Below are 23,146 nucleotides of genomic sequence, written 5' to 3'. Positions count from 1 at the left end.
ATGTGCCTTCTAATATGAAAACAACATCACTCTTGTGGCATTCCTGCCAAAAATGCATAACTTGAATCTAATCATGAAACATCAAACACAAACTGATGGATATGCTACAAAATAGCAGGCCTGAGTTCCTCAAAAGTGTCAGTGTAATGAAGGAAGGAGACTGAGGAATTGTTCTAGATTAACGGAGACGAGCCAAACATAACAGATACCGCAGTGCATGATTTGGAATTTTCTTTTGCTATAACAGACATAACTGAGACAATTGGCAGATTCTAAATAAATCTGAAGATTAGATAATCGAAGCAATGTTAATTTCCTGATTTTGATAATTATACTGTGCTGTGTAAGCAAATATCTTTACTTTTAGGAAACACATTGAAGAATTTAGGGGTCATGGGTCATCATATCTGCAACTAATTCTCAGACACTTAAGAAAAAAAGGTATATATATGTATATACATGTGTGTGCATACAGAGAAATAGAAAGAAAGGATAAAGGAAGATTTGGAAAATCTGGGTGAAAAATATATGGGAATTTTTTATGCAGTTTTTGCATCTTTTCTACAGTTGGTAATTATGTTAAAATTAAAAGGAAAAATGCCTTCCTCTTCCCATTTACCAAGTGCTTTTCTTTTTGGAGTAAAGATATCCTGGGTGGATTCAGCGTTGGTGTTTCACTCACAGCATTCTTGAATAAAATATCACTTTAGGTTCATATTTACATCTAATCCCCTACCTTAATTTGTTATGGCTATCATAAGGCTTACTTGAGGGGTTTTCTTGGGAGGTAGATATTTCCTTTAGCAGTCTTGATATTTGGTAAAATTTGTTATCATTCATCTTTTCTTTTCTTAACTCTGTAGATATGAATTGCCAGGAACATATGCATTAAACTTTGTTTTGAAAAATTCCCTTGGTGGTGGAGGCATTGCCTCGCTGAGAAGTGATCCACAGCTGGGCATCTAAACATTGAATGCTTTCTCTTTTGTGTCTTTTTTCCATGCGTTGTTGAGATCAGTTTGTATCAACAACATTCTGTAAAACATAACATACACAGGAATACTACAGAGCTCTCACGTTCAGAATGAGAAGAAAATAGGAGTGAAGTCTTTTTGGATAACTTCTTAGTGAAACATGGTTATCTTCATTTTAATGAATGTTGCTTTAGAGGATTTGAAGATCATATAGCAAGAGAGAAAACTTAGTATCTTGACGCTTAAGAAAATAGTTCTTAATCTTGAATCTTGAATCTTGAAGCTAAAGAATATTTAGGGGCTGACCTGGTGGCATAGTGGTTAAGTTTACGTGCTGCTTCCCTGAGTTCACCAGTTCTGATCCTGGGCGCAGACCTACACACTGCTCAGCAAGCCATGCTGTGGCAGCATCCCACATAGAAGAACTAGGACAACATACAGCTAGGATATACAACTGTGTACTGGGGCTTTGGGGAGAAAATAAAAAGAGGAAGATTGGCAACAGATGTTAGCTCAGGGCCAATCTTCCTCACCAAAAAGCATTTAAAAAAAAAGAAAAGAATATTTGATATTATATATATTATGGAGAGCCATTATTTGAGATAAAGTTATTATCTTATTATCATCGTCTCAAACTAGCTGAAGCCAGATGCTGTGGAATTGGCTTGAAATATGCCTGGGTCATCCTAGGAAGGAACTAAAATCAGAAACTGTAGCCCAGTCCAGTGTATCACTTAGCCTTAAAATTTGCCTATTATTTTGAAACTTTTCTATGTTTAGATCTTCTTAATGATAATTGACAACTGGTGGTGCTATGTAATTTTTAATGAATGTGTTGTTACAGTATCTTGTTTAGTGGGAGTTTCTCTTAGGTTCTCACGTTTAAGTGTGTGGGTTACCTCACCATGAGGACTCCACTATCAACCTCACTCAGCCCCGTTACCTTTTGGCAGTGACCTGAGGTTTGGGAGAATTGTAAGGAAGAAGAACAAGCTCCAGTAACAGCGGTTCTGAAGGTGTGAGGGCCATCTGCCTCAGAATCACCTGGGCTGCTCATTAGAATGAAGATCCCTGCCTCCGCCTCAGACCTACTGAGTTGGAGGCTCTTGATATGAGGCGCAGGAATCTGTCTATAAATAGGCTCCAGAAGGGGATTCTTAGGCATCTAATGTAGGAAAAACATTCTCCATAAAACTTGACTGAAAGCAAATTCTTAAGAGTGAATGTACTTTGCACTCCTCCATATCTCTTTCAAATTTCTTTCCACATCACACACTTAATCAGTTTCTCAAGTTAAATACATAAAAAGCCATAGAAATAACGTTATTCAATCCAAATCTTCAAAGGCTGGAACTACATAAATTATCCTTGGCTCAGCTTCTCTATTTCTGCTGTCTTTCAACCCATCGTTCGAATTATCTGAAGCTTGTGAAGTCATTCTAAGCTGTCGTTATTGGATAAAGGAAAGGAATGTAAAGTTGATCAAAACCACTCACATCTTCAGCTATGCTTCTTGTCTAAGCCAATAACTTGCAGTCACCATTGATGAAATTAAAATACTTGTAGTCATATGGTGAATGACTAGCAGAAAGAACATACTATTTCAGCTTCTTTATATGTTCAGTATCCTAAGATATTTATCTGTTTGTTATGCTCTGTATATGATTCTTATTTTCCTCTTAAAATTTTTCTTCTCTTCTATTTTCCAGCAACGAGTACATTCCCATGTAAACGCTGAGAGTTTCTAATTCAGGAACTGTCTCTCCTTTGCACACACTAAACTCTATTTTTTTCTTCACATAGAATTAACCTATCAAATAATAAATTTTACTTTTAACTGTGTTCCCTTAGTATGTGTTTTTGAAACATATTAATTGTTATTATATCAAATGAAATCTTATTTACCCAAATCATTTAAATAGAAGCCACTTTTTCAAAATGTGTGACGTGAGAATTAATAACTGTAATAGAATCCTCTAAACAGTCAGTGATTTTCGCTTTGTCTTGTTCAACAGGGCAAAGAACTTGGACAAATGGTACTGGACTTACAGATAAAAAATGTTCCTCATTTAAAGTCATTAGTAGGTGAATAAAAGAGCTTCAGCTTCGGGAAACTTCATATTTCTTAATGCAAAATTGAATCCAAGGTAAAAGAAAATAGAAAATATGCATTATAAGTCAACACTAGCTTGGATTGAATATCAGCGTTAACAATGTGGTCACTGAGGGTGGAAGAGAGTTGGTGATTTTTAGCTAACATAGAACTGTAAATGCCAAAGATAAAACATAAGAGACAAGAAGGCAGGTAGATATCATGTAGGCATTTGATGAAGATGTTCTTTTTTTTCTGAAAGCTAATACTTTAAAACCTTGGTAAACTATGACTTGTTTAAGAATATATTCACTTTTAAGCTGTCTCTCTCTCTAAAACCCAAGTCCAAGCTGGGTGAATCTTGTTGTCGTTTGTTTGAAGAGTATCTTACTTTAAACATCATATTACCTATTCTAAACAATCTTCGTGCCTAAGCATACAGAATAAGTTCAGGTTCAAAGAAGCAGTCTATCAATTACTTATACAATTTTAACACATTTATAGTATTCTCATACTGAATTTAGAAAAATAGAAAATATCTGAATATTTTATCCTTCTCAATAGGAAAGAGTTTGAGAAATTAATGGTACAGTGGCCTAATACTCTGAGCTCAAATTAAGTTCAAGGTTTGCTATAAAACTATCTTTGCATTTTAGTCCAGGGGACAACATACAACCACCTTTAATTCACTGTAAATATTTTCTGTTCTATAGTAAATAGTATAGTAATGATATCGCAGTGATTTGATATAATAAAAATATGATTAAGAATTTTAATGAATTCCCCTAATAAGCCTGATTTTCCCTAGTGTCTATCCTTAGTATGATTCCCTCATCAGCACCCCACTACACCTCTAATTTACTACTAGAGATGGACATCACTAAGGGAGAGCCTATTTTTACTTGACAAATGAGGAGAAAAAAAATCAAGCTCCTGGGAACGTGCATGTGAAATACTATGAATAAATGCTCTGAATAGGAATGGAATTCAAAACTCTCTCATTTTTCGTTAAGATTTATAACAAAAGCAAATGACCTACTGTCACTTTGTCAATTTGGTATGCATCAATAAACTTGCATGAATTTCGTGGTTGCATCAAATCTTGAGGCATCTATGTGAACTTTGTCAACTGGGTAGCTTTGGGAGTTTTCTTCTTTGGAGTCTATGGTACAAACTAAAGTGAGTGGGTAAAGGCAGTACAGTCCTTTTGACTTCCACTTCCAGACGTTTCTAGAACTACATTTCATATCTCCTTCCTCCTTTCTTGTCTCAGAGGAGTCCTTACTCATCACCAGCTCTAACTCCCCCTCCTGTGGTTCTGATCCCATCGCTTCCCACCTCCTCTGGGCCTGACTTCCATCAGTTACCCTATTTGTCTTTGCTATCTGTTTTTCCTCTACCCTGGTTTCCCTCCTATTTATGTACAAATAGCCTCATGTGTTCCCTGTTTAAAACGAACTCACAAAAAGCAAATAAACAACAAACAGCCTTCTATTTGATCCTCTATTTATCCTTTCCTTTCCTGAAACACTATTTGAAAGAATCGTCTTCATTTTTTGCCTGACCCTTCCCTTTGCCTAACTCTTACTCTCTCAACTCTCAGCAGCCTGGCTCTCTGAATTAATGTCTTCCTTGTTGCCTAATCTGGTGGTCTCTTGACCCCCTTGCTAGCTCTTCTGCATTTGACACTACTGATCATTCCCTGACTGTCTTCAGCCTTTCATTCCTTCTCAAGCACCTTGGTGACTTCTTAGTGCTTCTAAGTCCTTCTGTCCTGGCTGCCTTCTCATCCCATTCTGTGTGCTGTCCCTGGGCAGTTTCATCTACTTCGTAGGTTTGAACCACCACCCAGACACTTCTGACTCCCAAATCTCTATCCCTTGGCTAGACTGCTCTCCAGAGAATCTTGCTTTATCTATTTATCTGCCTATTTAACATCCCCACTTGAAAAGCCATAGACTTCTGAAACTCAACATATCCAAAATGGAACTCATTTTCTTCCTCCCAAAAACCCATTCCTACTCCTACCTCCCTCCTCTCAGTGAAGGGTTTCACTGTTTGTCTAGTCGCTCTGGCAAGAAACGTCAGAGTCATCTGCGGTCCCACTTTATTCCTCTTAGAACTCCTACCACCACAACTACATCCAGGTCACCAAATCTTGTCAGTTTGTCTCAAGAAATATCTTTCAACTTTTCCATGCCCCTCCATCTCATTTTCCACCACCTTAGGCTAGCTCCTTCCCCTTAGTCTAGTCTTTTCCATGGACCACTAAGTGGCCTTCTAACTGGTCTCTGCTTCTAGTTTCTCTCCCTTCTCCCTCCAATCCATTCTCTACCCTGCCTCCAGAGTTACCTTGGACCAGATCATTCCCTTCTTGAAAACCCCTCATGGCTCTCTGTTGCCTATGAAATGAAGCCTGAGCTCCCAGCATGGCCCAGGAGCCTTCATAACCTGGCCCCTGCAAACCTCCCAGCTGGGGCTCTAACCTCAACTCTTAGGGAAGCATACACCTTATATTCTGGCTGAGCTGCACCATTGTTCTTTGTAAAATACACCGAACACTTTTTTAAAAATCTTGCCTTTATTCATGCTGCTCCTTCGTCCGGCCTCTCACCACCAACCTGCCTCCACATGTGTACCTAGCAAACTACAACCACTCATGGTACAGCTTAGATGCTCCCCTCCTCTCACTTTCCTTGCCCCAGTTAGAGTTGATGCTCCTTCAGCAGGGTCCCAGCACCTTTAATGCGTGCCGTCATTTCAGCACATCACACTGAATTGTGGAAGTTTTATTTAGGTCTATCTTCTCCCCACCAGGGTCTCTGTTCCATTAGGAAGGGGGCTGCATCCCATTCATTGCTGTATTTCTGAGTGCCCACACAGAGCCTGAGACTAAGTATTCAATAAATGCTTGTTGAAGTGGATTAGAGATTAGAATTCTCCCATCCCCATTTATAAACTTTCCTGCTAGCATCTGGATCTTTGCTTTTCATGCAAATTTACATGAGAGCTATGGACGATCAATAGATTGCTAAATGTGTTCCAGAATAAAAACTATTATGTAGCCATCATTTCTTGAGTTCTTACTAGATACTGCTCTTAAACAATATATGCATATTAAGTTTTTAATCCTTAGAAAACCTTATGAGGTAGGCATCATCTTTATTATCATCCTCATTTTAAAGAGGAGGTAACTGAGATCAGAGGAGTTAAGTAACTTGCTCAAGGTCACAAAGCTAGGAGGTAGAAGAGCCAGGATTTGAACCTAGGCAGTTTGGTTACAGAGCAGACACGTAGTGTGCTGACCCAGCCTACCCATTGGTCTTCACTTATTTGGGAGAAACAGACATGTGCTTTCTCAGAAATGGGCAAGAACTAGGTACACTTCATCTAATTGGTTTGGCTATACAAGGAGGAGAATGTTTTATTGATATAAAAAATTTTTGGATATATAATCTGTAATTTTAAAATAGTTAAATAAAATGTAAATTTTGCTAGTATTTTATTATTTTATGACTTCTTTTACAATTTTATGAATTTGACGTTTGGCTAATGAGTAAAATGTATTACTCTGCCTTTCTCAAAGAAGAATGGAATTTTAGAGACAAAGGGATTTTGAAAGTCACTCAGAAAGATCTTAACATACAATCTTAAACATAGGAAGAATTTTGAAATATTAGCCAATAGTTTGAAGATTCTTAACTAATTCAAATAAGTGTAACTTATAATTAAAATTGTAAATATAGTTGTTAGATAAAATTGTAAGTATAAGTTTTGTTGAATACCCACTGTAAAGTCAGAACAATTATTAATATGTTGCTTTAATCAAGGATGATGTATTTTTAGATAACATTGCTAAAATGAGTTTTAAAAAATCACATTTTTGGTCAAGTACATTGTTAAAATAGCTTATTGACCATAAATCTTTCTTTGCAATATCAATAATTACTCTTTCTTTAGTTACTTATTCTTTCTGAATTTGGTATTCTGAAAAAAGAACAAACCTCTGCTAGATATTCTACATTGGAGGATTAAATAAGTAGAGAAAAATCTTCAAGATTTCTTCCATTTAATCTATAAAGCAAAATACTTGGTTAAATTATAATTAAGCCTCATTTTATTATTATTTTTTAAAGACAAAACAGAAATTGTTATTTGAAAACCAAATGGCACAGCCATAAAAGACATGTAAGAAAATCTGGTCCCTTTCAACAAAAGTGAAAACAAATGCAGGAGGGGCCATAGTTTAATGAAACAGAGAGAGAGTTTAGACTTTGTCTTCCTGTATTTGACTTAGCAGTGAGGCGTGCAGGATGATTGTCTATAGTTATCACTAGATTGAATTCCAGAAAGTTCAGGAGGTGAAGAGATAATGAGAGTCATCAGCAGGGAAGGTAATGGACACTAGCACCCCTTCTGTAGATGAGTGGACAAGAGCATGACAAGTTTAACCAATTTGCTTAGAATCACAAAGGAGTTTGTGACAATATTGTGGGTGATGTTGGACTGAATGTAGGAAATCTAATAAGGATGTTGAGGATGTCTAAGTCTGGCTAAAACTTTGGGCCTGGCACCAGGGTTGCCCTCCAGTGGCTCCTTTTGGTAGGGCCTGCGACTCTGGCCTGGTTCACAGAGCGGCTGGTTTGGTCACTTACTTTTCTGTGGGAGGCGGCTCCCTAGTGGATGAGATTAGTGATCTAAGAGCACGCAGGCCACCCTCATGCTGACCTTCAAGGCTGCGTTCCCAGGTTCCAGAATGTATTTAGGACTCTGATTTTCTGGATGCCATCTGGTCCGGAAGGACTAGAGCCAGTGGGAATGATAACCTTAGAGGAAAAATATCAGCTTCTTCCCTTCCAGACCCCCACCCCCCAAAATTAAATAAGAGAGATAAAAGAATGACAAAGGGGAAAAGAGAAAGTGTAATATATATGTGTTAGAACATGAAATAATTATGGCCAAAGGACAAATAGCCTGGTTTATTCTTTTTAAAAGTTAAACTAATTGAACATTAAAATTATAGTGATTTCTGATTTAAAATCCTATATAGAGGAAAACAATTTCACAGATTTTTAATTCGTCTTTAAGGAAAAACTTACTGGATTTATTTTCTTTATTAATTCTGTGTGATCCAAATTCAGTTCCACTCACATTTCTTACATGTAAAGTCTAGGTGTAAATAAAATGAAAGTAACTTCATGTAATCCGACTTAAAAGCAAGTCACTGTAGAGGGCAACCAGGATAAAACTAAGCAGACTTAATTCAAGCATCAAGTTTTGTGTCTACAGAGAGGACCACAGACAGCCCAGCTCCCAAAGAGAGAGCTGCCCAGTTGGAGTTCTCCCAGTGAAGAAGTCAGAGACCATTTAAAATCTAATTTCCCTGTTTTATAGCTACTTGAGCTGTTTAGGTATGAATCAGCTTTAGCGGAACTACACTGAATTTTGTTTTAGCGTGAGGTGGGATGAGAGTAAAGGTAGTTACAAAAATATCAGAATGATACACTTACTTCCCTTCAAATTAACTTTAGAAATTAAAGAAATGTTATTCTTTTCAAAAAACATATCAGTCATATATGTTGCTACAAAATATTGAGGAAGCAGGGTGATTATATCATTTGAAATTTCTGTAAGACTGAACATATGTTATCAAAAGAGCTATTAATTTCCAGCACCAACTGCTGCCAACCCCCTGCTCAGTCTTTTCTCTCTTTCTTATGTAATTACGGCTCACTGGAGTACGAGTGATTTCTTTCTTTTTTTTTTTTAAATTCAATGAAGCATTGCATTTTTCAAAGCAGTTATTGCGAATCCTATTAAGATTTTCTAAATACTGGGTGGTGATTTATTTTCTTTTTTCTGGTAATTAATCCCAGTGATAAACTCACCAGGAACAACAGTGAAGACTCTGAAGGGCCTAAGTAATTTGATTTTCATAGGCCCGTGGACCATTCACATCTGGAGGGGTTTCGAGAGCATCTCATTCCAATCCGGCTCAGGACACTTTGCAGATGAGGCGTGTGAGGCCTCAAGAGTCTCAGTGATCTCCCACACCATCAGAAGTGAGTATCCTGGTATTAAGAAAGTTCTGCATTCAGTCACCTATCATTATATCCTTAGGATGTCTATGTATTTAGGAAGGATTTTTGAAATATAATTGATAACATGGCATTTATCATGTTGCTGGTACTTTGCATTACTGGTGATTGCCCGTGCTGTCCTGTTTGGGGGGGTAGCAAAACCTAGTTTCTCTGTACATTCCCTATATAAATGCAGTGGGGTTGTAATTGTCTTTTGAATGTGAGGCGAAAGGCTGTTGTCACATTCGCTTTTTTTTGTTTGTTTTTGAGGAAGATTAGCCCTGAGCTAACATCTGCCTCCAATCTGCCTCTTTTTGCTGAGGAAGACTGACCCTGAGCTAACATCTGTGCCCATCTTCCCCTACTTTATATGTTGGATGCCTGCCACAGCACGGCTTAATAAGCGGTGTGTAGGTCTGCACCAGGGATCCGAACCAGTGAACCCACCTGGGTGGCTGAAGCAGAACGTGAGCACCTAACCACTGCACCCCCCAGGCTGGCCACTCACATTCACTTTTGTTAACAAGCTCGGGGCACGCAATATCCTTTATTATTGCCTCATAATGATAAATTAGAATTAAAAGGAAACAAGATAAATTTATAAGGTAGTTGCTATATCTGCTCCAATTATTAAGAAGTAACATGGCTTGCCGTTTATTATTTGTATTTTAAAGTGAAATGTGCTTTATATGTTGGGGACATCTCAAAAGTTTTAGTCATTCCTTGCTATTATGTCATGTTATCAGTTCTAGAAAGCACATTTGGGGTTTTTTTCTATCTTGTGAGAGGCATTTTCAAACAAAGGACAGATTTTTACCTTCGTTTTTATGAATTATGAACGACTTCATTGGCAGTGAGCTGTCAAGGGAGGAGAACTCTGAGATTTCCGGAGTGTGCATCCCCTTGTGCGGGCTGCCCACTGTCTCTCTCCCGGTTGCACTCAACTCCGAAACACTTCTGTGCCTACTTTCTGCTCACCTTGCGGCTCTGTGCTGAGTCATGAGAAGGGGTCTGTGAGTAAAAGCATGCTCTTTGTCTACACTGCATTCTTGGATGTCTGGGCTGTCAAAGCAGAAAGGGAAAAGCACCTGGGCCTTACTTTGTTTCCCTGATGAATAATACAAATGATATTGCAGAAGACGTACCACATTCTGGATCTTCACACAATGTGCCATATATTTGATTCTGCTTAGCCCTCAAAACAACCCTCTAAAATATTACTCCCATTTTACAGAGAGGAAATTGAGGCTCATAGGTGGCCAATGACTCATCTGAGTTCATTTAGCTGTAAATGGCACCACAAGGCCAACTCAAGATTTCTGCCTCCTTCCTCTACGTCTTGGCTGCCTCAACCTCTTATTAATTTATATTAAGCTGTATTCGTTTGGGTCATGATTCTTCATAAAATTAAATGTAAATCCTGGGGCTGGCCCCGTGGCCGAGTGGTTAAGTTCGCGCACTCCGCTGCAGGCGGCCCAGTGTTTCGTTGGTTCGAATCCTGGGTGCAGACGTGGCACTGCTCATCAAACCACGCTGAGGCAGCGTCCAACATGCCACAACTAGAAGGACCCACAACAAAGAATATACAACTATGTACTGGCGGGCTTTGGGGAGAAAAAGGAAAAAAATTAAAAAAATCTTTAAAAAAAAAATTAAGTGTAAATCCCTTGTTTTGTTCAATGTTCTTATTTTATGGTTGGCTAAAAAAAAAAAAAAACCCAACTGAATCCTGTCTGGCTGGAGCTGCTGCTGCCTTTAGTCTTTCTAAGGACAATAGGCAGGATTGAGGCCCTCCTCCTAAGGTGCCAGACAACCAGGAAGCAAGCTGGGGAAATCGTCCTCCCAGGAGGTAATTGATTCCTATTAGTCTAACACTCCAGGTAGCTCTGAGTTAAGAGGCTCCAAGAAAAGGTGTCTGCTCTTTTTTTCTGCCTCCAGAGGGAAGTTCACAAAAGCCTTTATTCTCCCCACCTCCTTAGAGTTAGGGAGTTGTGGCCTCTGTTTGTATCCATGGGGCCAGACCTGAGCATATATAAAGAAACTAAAGGTAGATGGGTAGCTCCGAAGAAAAACAAAGGTTAAGATTATCATTGTTTGTGTGCCCAATGATTTAATAGTCTAAAGCAAACTAAGAAAAATAACAAAATAATCCTAAAGAAGGGCAATAATTTAAAAACATGAAGTTTAGAAAAGCAAATTTATCAGATGTAGGGCCCAGGGCAAAAAGGGTCTAAGATGTAAGAAGTCTGGGACATGGCTTAAGTTCTGTTTCTGACTCTGGCCCTTGGGCAAGATGCCTAACACCGACTCCCTGCCCCAACCCCCATTCCTGTGTCTAAGGAGGGTATAGGACTACCTGACCGCTCAAGGTCTGGGGCCTTCCTGGTGAGGACATACTATTAACCAGAACCTTAACCAGGTTAGCCAAACCTTTCTCACTATTGCAGTAAAATAACTGATGTTAAAAATTGGACCCTGTGGCACTAGAAAGTAGAAAAATGAAGTCTAAATTAGACAGAAAAGCTGTGGAATCTAAGTTTCGGGTTGGATATTTCATTGAACTTCCAGGGCTGGACACAGCCTTAATATTTAATATTAATCCTTAATATTTTTTGCTCTACAAGAATCTTCTGCGGAGCAGGCAGGCAGTTCTCCGTGCTGTGTTTTTTTCTCTCGCAAATTTCCCAGGTGGAGACAGTCGTAGGCATTAGGAGCAGGGTTAGTGACCGCAAAAGAGGGAAACCGCTAATTACCAAAGTCCCTTTTGATCTCTCCGGGCCATTTGGCCCTTGACGCTAGAGGCCCTGATATCGGCTCTTTCCCAGAACTTGACCCAACTAGCGCGTCCAGAGCCTTGAGAATCCAACGTTGAGTCTAAGTTAACGTAGACGCCGAGGTCTGGATCGTCAGACTTAAAAAATCTCCAAGGACTCCCCAGATTTTAACACCAGCAGCTGAGCTGGTGCTACTGGAAGCGAACGAACGCCCGTGTGCGGGGTGTTTGATTAGTTTCAGCAACTCGCTAGTACGGCGCTTTTCTCTAAATTTGGGACGGAGACTGGGGAAATCGTGATTTTAAATTTCCACGTCCACTGCCTCTGTTTCTCCACCTTTTTCCTTGGATTCGTTTGTGCGGAATGGACTTTTCTTCTCTTTGCTGGGACCCTAATGTGATTCGGGATTGTTTGTGAAATGAACAAAAGTCGCCGACGCGTGGGACGACTGGGACAGAGCGCCGATGGCAGACCGGGGATGCCGGCAACGGCTGGGCCGCCGAGAATAATTGGGAGCCGGTCTCCTCCCCGCCTGGTCTCCATGGTCCCCTTCATCTTCCAGGTAAGATGAATGGCCCTTCATCCATCATCCGCAGCGAGCCCCCTCCCCCAAGGCCAGCGGAGAATCTGCTCGCGGATGAAACCTATTAACCCCTAACTGCGCGGCTTTGTGGAGCCAACTGAGCCTCTCCATTGTGGCCTTTGTCCGCGGAATATAAGCCTTTACATAATGCAGTAGCGAGGGACTCTGCGCAGGGTCGGGGCACCGCGTGGCCAGCCTGGCGCTGACAGCGCGTCGGCAGCTCCCTCACCGCTGCGCCCCGGGACCACCCTCGTCGAGGCACCGCGCTCACGGCGGGCGCCCGGGGGAAGGGGCGCAGCGCCTCGTCCTTCCCTGGCCACCTCCGGGTGGCTGCGCTTTAATAGAAAACGATGAAGTTTTGGAGAGTGAACTGAAGCTGTGTCCAGGTGACCCTGAAGCCGGAGAAACAAACTTGACACTAATCCGGCTTTCCAGGCGGAGGTTGGGGACCTCGCCGTTTTCCACGCTGACCGTTGGGAGCCGCGCGCTCAACGGTCACTGGGGCCTCGGAGCGCGGGGGCCTCGAGGGTTCCAATTGCTGCGCGCGGGGCCTGGATGCGCGGGTGGTTGCTCCACTCGCGCACCCGAAAGCAAGAGGGATTCGGGGGCATTTAAAGGGCAGGAGGATGCGCGCGGCGTACGGGATTGCGGCTCCAGGAAATTTGGGAAGCAATCCGCTAGCATTCGAGGCGCGCGCACTTCGCACAGTAAATGCAAACACTTTAGTAAGCCGAGGTTTCTGGGCGTCCCATCCTTTAGAGGGAAGTGGTTCTGCTCAGAAACCCTAGCTGTAGGGGACTCTCCACCGAAAACACTCCCAAAATTCCAGGAACGCGCCCCAATCCAGACAGGTGCAAGACCTTTCATGCGGCCACGCCTCTACTCTCCAAAAACAGCAGCTTAAAGGCCAGAGAAGCTTAGGTCTCCAGCGCAAGAAGGAGCCACATCTGCAAGAGGTCGCCGAGCGGAATCCGGGAGCCCGGAGGCCCGCCTCCTTCCAAAGAGCGGCTGGTCCCGCAAGTACCCCGCTACAAGCGGGCTCGCCGCCGGCGCCCAATCAGCGCTCTCGTCGGGTCTGTGACGCCGTCGGCCCCGCCCCCTCGACGGCCTTAAAAGGCCTCGGCTAAAGCGGAGAGTCGGAGCACTGCGTGGTTCTGCGTCCCGCCACGGCTTCCAGGTGCGTTCCTTCGCCTGCTCCTCGCAGCGCCGGTCCCGCTGTCCCCGCGGTCCGCCGCCGCCAGTTCCTCATCCTCCTCAATCCCCAGGGCGGTGCGGCCAAGCCAATCTCCAGGTTTCTCCGCTTTTCTTTTTTCTCTCCCTCCCTCCTCGGCCGCCCCGGTTCCCGCCGCCCTGGGCCGCTGGCCTGCAGGTGAGCAGCGGCGCCGCGCCCCGGTCCGGCGAGCTCACCTTGCCCTTCCTGGCCCGGCTCGGCCCGGCCCATGCCGGAGCGGCGGCGGTCCCCTCAAGACTCCCTTTTCCTTGCAGGATGAAGAACCCGATGCTGGAAGCGGTGTCTCTACTGCTGGAGAAGCTGCTCCTCATCTCCAACTTCAAGCTCTTCAGTTGGGCGGTCCCGGGAGAAGACGAGGAGAGGAACCGCATCTGTGAGATCAACTCTTTCCTCCGCGGCGACGTGCTGGAAGTGCGCCGAACCCACGTGACCCACTTTGGTATCTACCTGGGCGACAACCGCGTCGCCCACATGATGCCCGACATCCTGTTGGCTCTGACCAACGACAAGGGTCTCACGCAGAAGGTGGTCTCCAACAAGCGTCTCCTCCTGGGCGTCATTTGCAGGGTGGCCAGCATCCGCGTGGACACAGTGGAGGACTTCGCCTACGGAGCCGACATCCTGGTCAATCACCTGGACAAGGCCCTCAAGAAAAAAGCGCTGCTCAACGAAGAGGTGGCTCAGAGGGCGGAGAAGCTGTTGGGCTTTACTCCCTACAGCCTCCTGTGGAACAACTGCGAACACTTCGTGACCTACTGCAGATTCGGCACCTCGATCAGCCCCCAGGCCGACAGGGTAAGACGCGTGACTCGCTGGTGGCTCGGTGGGGAAGCCTCCTCCCATCCCTAACCTTTTCTCTCTCCTAGGAGCAAAGATTGAGTTCTAGATTGAGTAACGAACGTTCCGATGTTCCTGAGGGAGGCCGAGTGAATAAATCAATGGCTATGTGCTTTGCAGGATATCTCGAAATGCGCTGTGAAAGAGTGTGGCAGTGCTGCTCCAGCGATTCCAGAGAGCTGCCCGGTTACTGCTGCAGAAGTCGTAGGGTGTCCACACAGCGTAGCTGAAATGCCAAAGGGCGGGGTCACAGAAAATTTGTGGCCGTGTGCTTGCAACGTTTCCCAAGAATTGCAGTTGAAAGGGAGGTGTCCAGAGTGCATATATAATCCATGATACTATATACAAATTTTTGTGCTGTTAAAATAGGAAAGCATGCAGTTTTCTCCCTCTGTAAGCTGCGGAGAGTGAATTCCCTTTGCTTAATATAAATATCAAGATTCCTATTAAGAAGACCCCCCTAGTAGGTCACTTAAACCTGTGTCTGGGCTTCAGAGCAGTCTTTGGTAATCTGAATTCTTTCTGTGTTGGCTTTAATCCCCATCTACACTCCCTCAGTAGTTAAGAATCCTTTACTCATTAGCCCCAAAGGTGGCTTGGATTGTTTATGGGTTCTCCCGAGATTAAAACAATTGGTTTTGAAGAAGAGCCATTAAATGCTGGAAGGTAATTTTTATGAATACTTTAAAAAGCACAGTATTAGAATTGAACGTTAGCCACAAATCCAAAGGAAAAAAATGAATTTTTGCTTCCTTTTGAAACCTCTTGATTTTTAAAGATAGTTACCATTTTACGCCTGCAACTTCATTTGCAACTGGATGCTTTCTCAGCCTTCACTGCTACTGTTAAAAGAGGTATTGTTAATATTCACCATTCACAATGGAAACCTGGGTAATCACATAATGAGCTTCATGTTTTACTCTTCATGTTTAGGTATTTTTTGGACCAAATAAATCTGAGTCCATATAATCAATTTTTTATTGCTCCACATCTTGATTAACTTTTGACCCATATGGGAAAATCTTTCTCTCCTCTGTGGCAGAGCATGAAGGTATTATGCTTTTTCTACCTTGGTATATGCAACTTCTTGTAGATTACAGAGCCATAAGAGCACAATCTAGGAATTCTTTTCTAAATAAAATAAAAATACAGTTAGAGCACTGTGCAGTGATTCACGAACCACAGCTCCTGTCCAGGCCTGTTTAGAAATGAGCTTCACCACATTTACAAACACTGGCTCCAAAAGTGTACAAAAGGAAACACGTCAGATTTACTTAGGAACTAAGCAAATCATTTCTCTAAGGAAAAACAGTATTTCTGATAATTAGGAGTTACTCTTTCATGGAACACACATAGCACTGTATTATATATTTCTGCGAGAAAACAGTGCAAGTGCTTTTTCAAGGTAATAAAATATTTAATCTGCATAAGTAACTAGTTGGAGTAGTTTTTCATTTCTGGAAACTCTGTAAGGTTTTATAGAAGTACAGAAGTGTTTTAATTGCTGTTGCTGCATAGCACCTCTTGTGAAACTGAGTTTTTGTCTTCGTTTTGAATGGTCTAACAAACAATTTGGCCACCAAGTAGATTTCCTGGGAAAAAACTCGCCATCTCAAATTTTCTAATTCTAAGAACTGTTTTTTGAACATGCCCTGAGAGAAGTAAGTCATTGATCCTGAAGGAGGACTGGTTTCTACTTTTCAGAAACATAAGGAATTACTGGATTCTGGGTTGATTGTTGAGTTCTCCATCTATACAACTATTATCAGCTTAACATGAGAGTTGCAAAGTTGTCTCTTACTTAAATCTGAGTTTATAGAAACTCTCAAGAGCACTTTCCCTCATGAAAACACTGCAACTAATTTGAAAATGAACTGAACGAGAATCTTTTACTTCTCTGCATTGATGGTCTCTTTTTACAAGTTTAGAAATCGTAAAATTAAGACATTTTTATATTTCTGTCAAAAATTTCAGTGTTTTCGTAAACTATAAGTCCCTTTAATTAGTAACTATTTCTCTTCCTTTGCTTTTTCTACTATGTTTTTGTTTTTTATTTTGCTGATACTGCTTTTCATTGCCAAATATGAATGCAATAACCCCTTTTAATTTCTGGGGATTCAGTGCTCAAAAAGTACTTCTTAACATCTAGAAATTCAGGATATTTCCTACTGTTGAACACCCCTAGAGATACCTCCTGGGCTCATGGCCAGGTGAACAGAAACAGGACACTAGAAATGAGATGCTCCTTGAGAAAATCTGCTTTGGGGGAAAGAGAGTCCACAGTGATTTCTCTGTTTGCCTTAATTAAAAATTATTGAGAAAAAGATACAAGAAGCCTAACTATCAAGACAACTTACTCATTTACCTAAATGTATGTCTTCCCATTATTGGCAAGCAACTTTTCTCATTGTCCTGAAAACTTCATTTAGTTTGGTTCTCACCACTTAAAGATTGTGTTTACTCAATGTCTTGTTAATTTAGTAAAAAGAGACAGATTGTATGTATGACTTAAAGAGACTAACATCTGAATAATTAAGAGGAAGTTTTGAGTTTGTTTGGATATTGTATAAAAGTGTGGATAGAGACAACCTTATAGTCAAGAGAGTATGTTAAAATACATTGAACTTGTGCCTTCTCTCCATTAAGAATTTGGATACTTAGCTGTCCAGCACTATATAAGCCACTGGAGGAGACCCTAAAAGCATATATGTACAATGTCATGTCTAGAAAATGAAGTTAAAACTAGTATGAGTAGCAAAACTCATACAGAATGGAACAGTGAATTGCTACATTCTGGCCCTGACAGTGATGAGGTAGAGATAATTGTCAGCAGATGCAGCAGTAATAATCTTTGTAATAGTTTACATTTAAAAAGTGTGTAGAAGAGTGCAGAGTACTTTGGCATAAAAGATTTCATTTGATCCTCACAACAGCCTCAGTATTCCATGGAGGAGAAGAGGGTAGTCTGGACAGGTTCGGTGATGTGCTTGAGGTCACACAGCTATTAAGAGGTGGATCCATGATGCAAACGCAGGCCGTCACTTCTGAGTAAAATTAGTTTTCTAAGAGAAAAATTAAGCATATGGGAAGAATACACTCTTCAGGGTTAGGGGTCATATTTAATTTATTTCAGCAGCCAATTTTGTATTAAATAATTGTGAATTTGTTTATTTAGGCAGAGAATATGATATGACAAGAAACTTAGATTTTCAATGCCTTTAGATTTTGAGACATAAGTTATTGTTGGTATCACCAGTTTTAGAATGATGTATTGCAGGAATTGATTCACCAATAATAATAGGCTAAATTCTATTCACTTGAGATTAGAGATCTCTTTGCTCATCTAATTTTGGAATATGTTATTGTTATAGATAAGCAGTTTAGTCTTGATTTTAACTTTTAATCCTCAGTAAGTTTTGTGTAGTTACATTCTCTGTCGTTTTCCGTAACAGTTCTGTTTACAAAGGCAACTGCCATTATTAAGTTGCCTTAAATGTCATTTCAGGTCCTGGGAGATGTGGAATCAAGAAACTGAACTATTAACATCTTAAATTCTTTCCTAAGTCGTGAGAGAAACTCTAGTTCCTCTGGTAGACAGAAACTAGCTGGGAAAATTGTACTTTACTCTTTGGTATGTGTGATACTTTTTAGGTTTAGCCGCCTTTTCTAATATTCTTAAATTTTATTTTCCAGTTTTGTGAGACTGTGAAGATAATTATTCGTGATCAGAGGAGTGTTCTTGCCTCAGCAGTCTTGGGATTGGCGTCTGTAGTTTATCTGGGCTTGGCGTCATATACTGCCCTTCCTGCAATTTTTATTCCATTCTGCTTATGGATGGTTGGCTAACTGCATATCCCCGTGTTGATGTGTGTATTCTGTGTGTAAATATGTTTATAGAGCACAAATCAGTATAAGCATCGTTGAGAAAAATGTGACCTGTAACGCTGTGTTCTGGATAAAAATGTGATTAAGAATCACGCAAAGTGCTTACTGTGTAAGCCCAAGAACAAAGGCTTTCTGGATCTTCTCAGGCAGTTCCATTTGAAAACACTGCGCAAATCTTGGAAACATGACAAGCTGTGATAGAACTCATCATTACAAGAAAACCAGCCCTTAAGATGATGGCCATGGGAGATTATTTGTTTTACATTTTTCTCCTGTAATCATTGGTCTTCTTTGTTAGGCCTGAATTTGAAGATTGGGAGTCTCGTTGAGTGAGGTCACTAACTTTACTATAAATTTATCCTGTTTCATTGAAAAACTTATATTAAACTGAAAGAATTTCCTTTATATAGATGAAAACATGTTTGATGATTGGCCCCCCAAAATTCACAATCTGTTTTTCCTCATGTTTTATATATAATTCGCAGTAAGTCAACAATATTTTCATTACTTGAAATCATATTGGCAAAGTTAAGGTTTAATGATAAAGTAGCTGACCAGAACTACAGAAATTTGTGTTTTCCTGTAGAAATAGCTACTATAGCATCAGTTGAACAATTTGCTTTGGCTTTACTTAATAGGAAGCCTGGCATTCTTTTTTTTTTTTTTCCTTTTATGTGTCAAGTGGTTACTTTAAACCACTCTGAGAGGTAAATGGATATAGGATTGAAGTAATTTGGGTACTTGGAGTGTGTATGTGCCAATTAAATATGCAGGTATCCACATACACTCAAACTGAGAGAAAATTTATTTGTTCTTGGTTGCTTTATCATAACAGTGAGGTCATTATAGATCATCTGTAGAGGTGAATATAACAGCAAGTTTAATCCATTTTCTTATGCCCTAGCATTTGTGGTGTAACTTGCATATATGTCAGTGGATGGTTTATCTTTTAAAGCACTTACTAAGGTACTGTATAATTAGTAAAAGCCCTCAGATTTGTTTTCTAGTCAGGTTTCTCCGTTTCATTACTAAGTGTAGCTTACATCCTTAAGAAGTGTGCCACAGCAGTATATAAAACCCAATGAAGTAGGACCAAAGGAAATGACTGTTAGAAATAATTTTCAAGCATCTTAGTACTGCCAGGCAATAAATTGATATTACACTGAGGCTGTTTTAATATGAGTTGAGATGTAACAGTGTTAAAGCAAGCATTCGAGTCGTGTTCCAAAATTACTAAATTCTAAAAATTAAGCCACAAGCTAGACTTGCATTTCAAGTATTAAAATTGCTTTATAAACTATAAAGAATCACAAAATAATGTGTCACATAAAGAATGGTATGGGGAGGGTGGGGTCAGTCACTTAGTGATCCAATCAGAACAAATTTAAGAGTGGATTTTACTTATAACTGATGTTTCATCACCACTAATTTACCAAACAAATTCTGTTGGCGTTTAATAATAATGAAACTTTGTGTTTAATCATTTAAATGTTTTAAATAGTTAAAACATGAAATGGCAACACCACAGAATAAAGGTGTTCTACGGTCCTATTCCAACGACTTAGAATTATTTTAAGTACGTATACATAAAAGTAACCAATATGAGAAATCCATTGTATTAGTGGTTTTTTACTTACTGTATATCACCCTTGTAGCAATTGTTTAAATAAATTCATTTTTAAAAAATATGGTATCCTCATAAATAATTAACACCTTTTTTGCAGACTTTATTATTGCAGGTAGCAGAAAACTGTCTGATGTTAAATCTGTGTTCAAAGATAATGATCCCTATTAAATGCCAAGGGAAATATTTAAGGTTGGAATTAACATAATTGGTCTTGACTCACTTCATATCCTTAAAGCAGGATTCAATTCATCATTTGTTTGAGTGCTCATTACATGCCAGGCACTGACCTGTTGTAATTTCATGGTCTAGAATTAATACTATTTTTTAACTACGTATATTAGAGTGTATACAGTGCTATGAGAACACAAGAGAAGAAGAAATTATCTTCCTGAAGGGTGAGAAATCTATCTGAAGTAGGCAATGCTATCATTAAACTTAGAAATATTAAGAGGTGATCTTATCACACTGATGTGTTCCACAAATGGGAAGAGGGAACCGGAAGGAAGGTTTTTTAAATTAAATGTTCCACAGCACTAGAATTTGTTGAACTTTTTAGGAGAAAGGGAGAGTTTTTGTTTTGTTGTGCTCAGTTTGATTAGTTGCTTAACAAGGAGCATATATTCCTGATTGTGGTTATGGAAAAAATCCTGAGCTATTATTGTGTCTCTGATGAGTTTCTCTGGGCTTCATTAGTTAAGATTCACCCTTGTAATCCTGAAAGTCCCTTATATTTCTAAATTTCTATCCTAACTTGTGAAATGACAAGTAGTGTCTGATGCAGCTTTTGGTTGCTTATTTCGTTCTTTGCCATACCTAGATGAAGGCTAAATGGGACTAGCTGGGCTAAGATGAAATAATGCAGGTGTCAGATACTATGCACGTGTTAGCGCTGAAAAGATGAATGAGACATGGACCTTTTCCTCCAAGCTTATGATCTCATGGACATAGAATTATTAAGACTTTCTGCAGTAGAGCTGATCGAAGGCACAGAAAATAAGTGGTTGGTTTTAACTGATAGGGCAAAAATTATAGGGACTGTGTATCAAGAATTGGAAAAATAGGATGTTTTCCAGGAGGACAGATTTGGGCAGGGCATTCTACACATTGGGAAGAGCATGAGCGAACGCATGAAAACTGTCCACAACACGCCTGACACATAAATGTGAGGTACTCTACTATTCGTTGACTGAAAGCATGAAAGTGCATGGAGCATTCAGGCAAATGTAAGTAGTTCAGAGGCTAGAGCAGAGCAACGGTGATGAGGAGAGATGTCAGGAAACAGTGATCAGGTGGTGCAAGTGTAGACCAAGAGGTTTGGGCTTCATGAACAAGCAATGGAGATTTGGGCTTCAGAAAGGTAACTCCCAAAAGTATGCAGGAAGGATGGGAGAATGGGCAAGACAGGACGAGGGAATATATTAAGAGACTAGCTGTGGTTCTCAATCTCTCAAATCAACGCCTGTGATTGTGTAGGTGGAGAGCAAACATGTCAAGGAAGTGTCAACAGACTTTAGCCAAATCCTCTGTTTGACTCCTGAGTAACTCTTGGTGGGGTGTCAGGGAGAATTCATGCATCCTTCTTTTCATCCAGAAAGTTGGGTCCTGAAAAATAAGTTAATGTGGTGACTGTGTGTATATTGGATACTACACATCTTTGTTCTGCTAGGTATATTTCTTCCCAAGGACAAGCAAATAAACTTGGATTTGTTGTCTAAAAAATTATTTTTTTCAGAGTATAGACATATTTCTTATTTTTCCATTTTCTATTTCATACTGTCAAATATCAAAAATGTTTTCCAGCAATATCAAAGTTATGCCAACGGCAAAACTCTTTTGTTATAGATGGGAAGCATATAAAAAATGATGGTTGCCAATCTTCTGTTTTATATGATCTCTTTTGAGAGTTTTACCTAACCTAGATCTGTCAGCTCAGCTAATTTTGTATTTGGTATACATGCATGTTAAATAAAATCAATTTTACGTACTGTCCTCTCTTGTCTTTGAATCTGAAATACATAAAAGTAGATCACACACATTTTTTTGAGCATGGTAGCCTGAAGAATTATGCCTCTAAAATATTCCTTTAGTGAACATAGTTTATATATTTGAAATTACAACTTTATGTGGATCTGCTTTCAGACTGATATGATCTCTGTTATCTCCATCTTGAAGCCTACCTTGATTTTGTAGAAAAGGGTTCTGTGTAATACTAAGTAACAGATCCCTTCTGCATTCCACAAAATCAAGCAACAACAATAAATAATTAGAGCCATGGGCATGAACTCTATAACCAGATGTGTAATGCTACCAAGGCAGCCTTCAGCTTTACTGTGGCTGTGGGTGGGGTGGGAGTGAGGTGTGAGTAGGAGCAAGGCCGAGGGCCAGTCTTGAACTGCATTCACAGCATTGCAAAGGACCACAGAGGTTACTGGGCAGAAGCCTTAAACATCTAACCACATGTCAGATGTGGAAAATCAGACACGGAAGTTGAGATACTTTGTGATTATGCAAATAATCAGAGCCAGATCCAGAACTTGACTCCAGCTTTCTTTCCACTATACCACATTGGCTCCCTGAGGTCTCCCATGAATTGCGCAAGCTTTCCTCCAATGAATGTATTAATTTCTTGCAGACCTTCCACATACTCCAAGCAAGCCCACATAAGAATGAACTAGTTAGAATGTTAGTCCTATAATTCCTCAATCTAGTGAGAAAGAAAGGCAAGTAAGTACATTTCAAGCAATGATAAGCTCGTACAGGTGTCAGAATAGCAGAGAGAAGAGACCTATACCTGTCTGCGTGGGGCAAGGTGAGAGATGTCAACAAAGTTTTCATTGATATCTTAATTGAGTTGTAAAGAATACAAATATTTAAAGTGAAAGTGGCTTCTCTTTTCCAGGCCATTGCAAGCACCTGGAGCAATAAATACAAGGTACAGAGTCACGAGAACCCATATCACAGTTGGTTTACTGCCAGTCATTAAGAACAATTACCTGTGTCTATGTTGTTGCTTTGAGAGAAAGGTGTCTGGTACTGTTACACAGAACTCACCATTCTTTTGAA

The 23,146-nt window shown here is 40.3% G+C and overlaps 1 protein-coding gene across 6 annotated transcripts; it reads left to right on the top strand.

Annotated features, from left to right (window-relative positions):
• Positions 1 to 11,821: 11,821 nt before the first annotated feature.
• On the top strand, positions 11,822 to 22,068 carry LRAT (lecithin retinol acyltransferase). 6 transcript variants are annotated; one of them, XM_008524543.2, is made up of 3 exons: positions 11,822 to 13,680; positions 13,989 to 14,529; positions 18,265 to 22,068. In XM_008524543.2, the coding sequence occupies exons 2-3, from the start codon at positions 13,990 to 13,992 to the stop codon at positions 18,415 to 18,417; spliced, it is 693 nt and encodes a 230-aa protein (XP_008522765.1). In that variant the 5' UTR covers positions 11,822 to 13,680; position 13,989; the 3' UTR covers positions 18,418 to 22,068. The 6 variants fall into 6 exon arrangements, with proteins under 6 accessions (XP_008522765.1, XP_070464935.1, XP_070464933.1 ...); XM_070608834.1 differs by lacking the exon at positions 18,265 to 22,068 and adding an exon at positions 14,601 to 15,998 and having other exon boundaries at positions 12,675 to 13,680; XM_070608832.1 differs by lacking the exon at positions 18,265 to 22,068 and adding an exon at positions 14,692 to 16,005 and having other exon boundaries at positions 13,546 to 13,680.
• Positions 22,069 to 23,146: the final 1,078 nt, after the last annotated feature.

This window comes from Equus przewalskii, chromosome 2, assembly GCF_037783145.1.
Source record: "Equus przewalskii isolate Varuska chromosome 2, EquPr2, whole genome shotgun sequence".
Classification (NCBI taxonomy): Eukaryota; Metazoa; Chordata; class Mammalia; order Perissodactyla; family Equidae; genus Equus; species Equus przewalskii.
Note: the sequence above shows the minus strand (reverse complement) of the source record. Positions and strands in the feature narration are given on the sequence as shown.

What these genes read in the sequence shown, in the direction of transcription:
- LRAT (XM_070608832.1), top strand. Translation starts at nt 13,990, where the DNA reads ATGAAGAACCCGATGCTGGAAGCGGTGTCTCTACTGCTGGAGAAGCTG. An exon ending in TCAGCCCCCAGGCCGACAGG is followed by an intron (nt 14,530 to 14,691) that starts GTAAGACGCGTG and finishes TGTGCTTTGCAG; the next exon opens with GATATCTCGAAATGCGCTGT.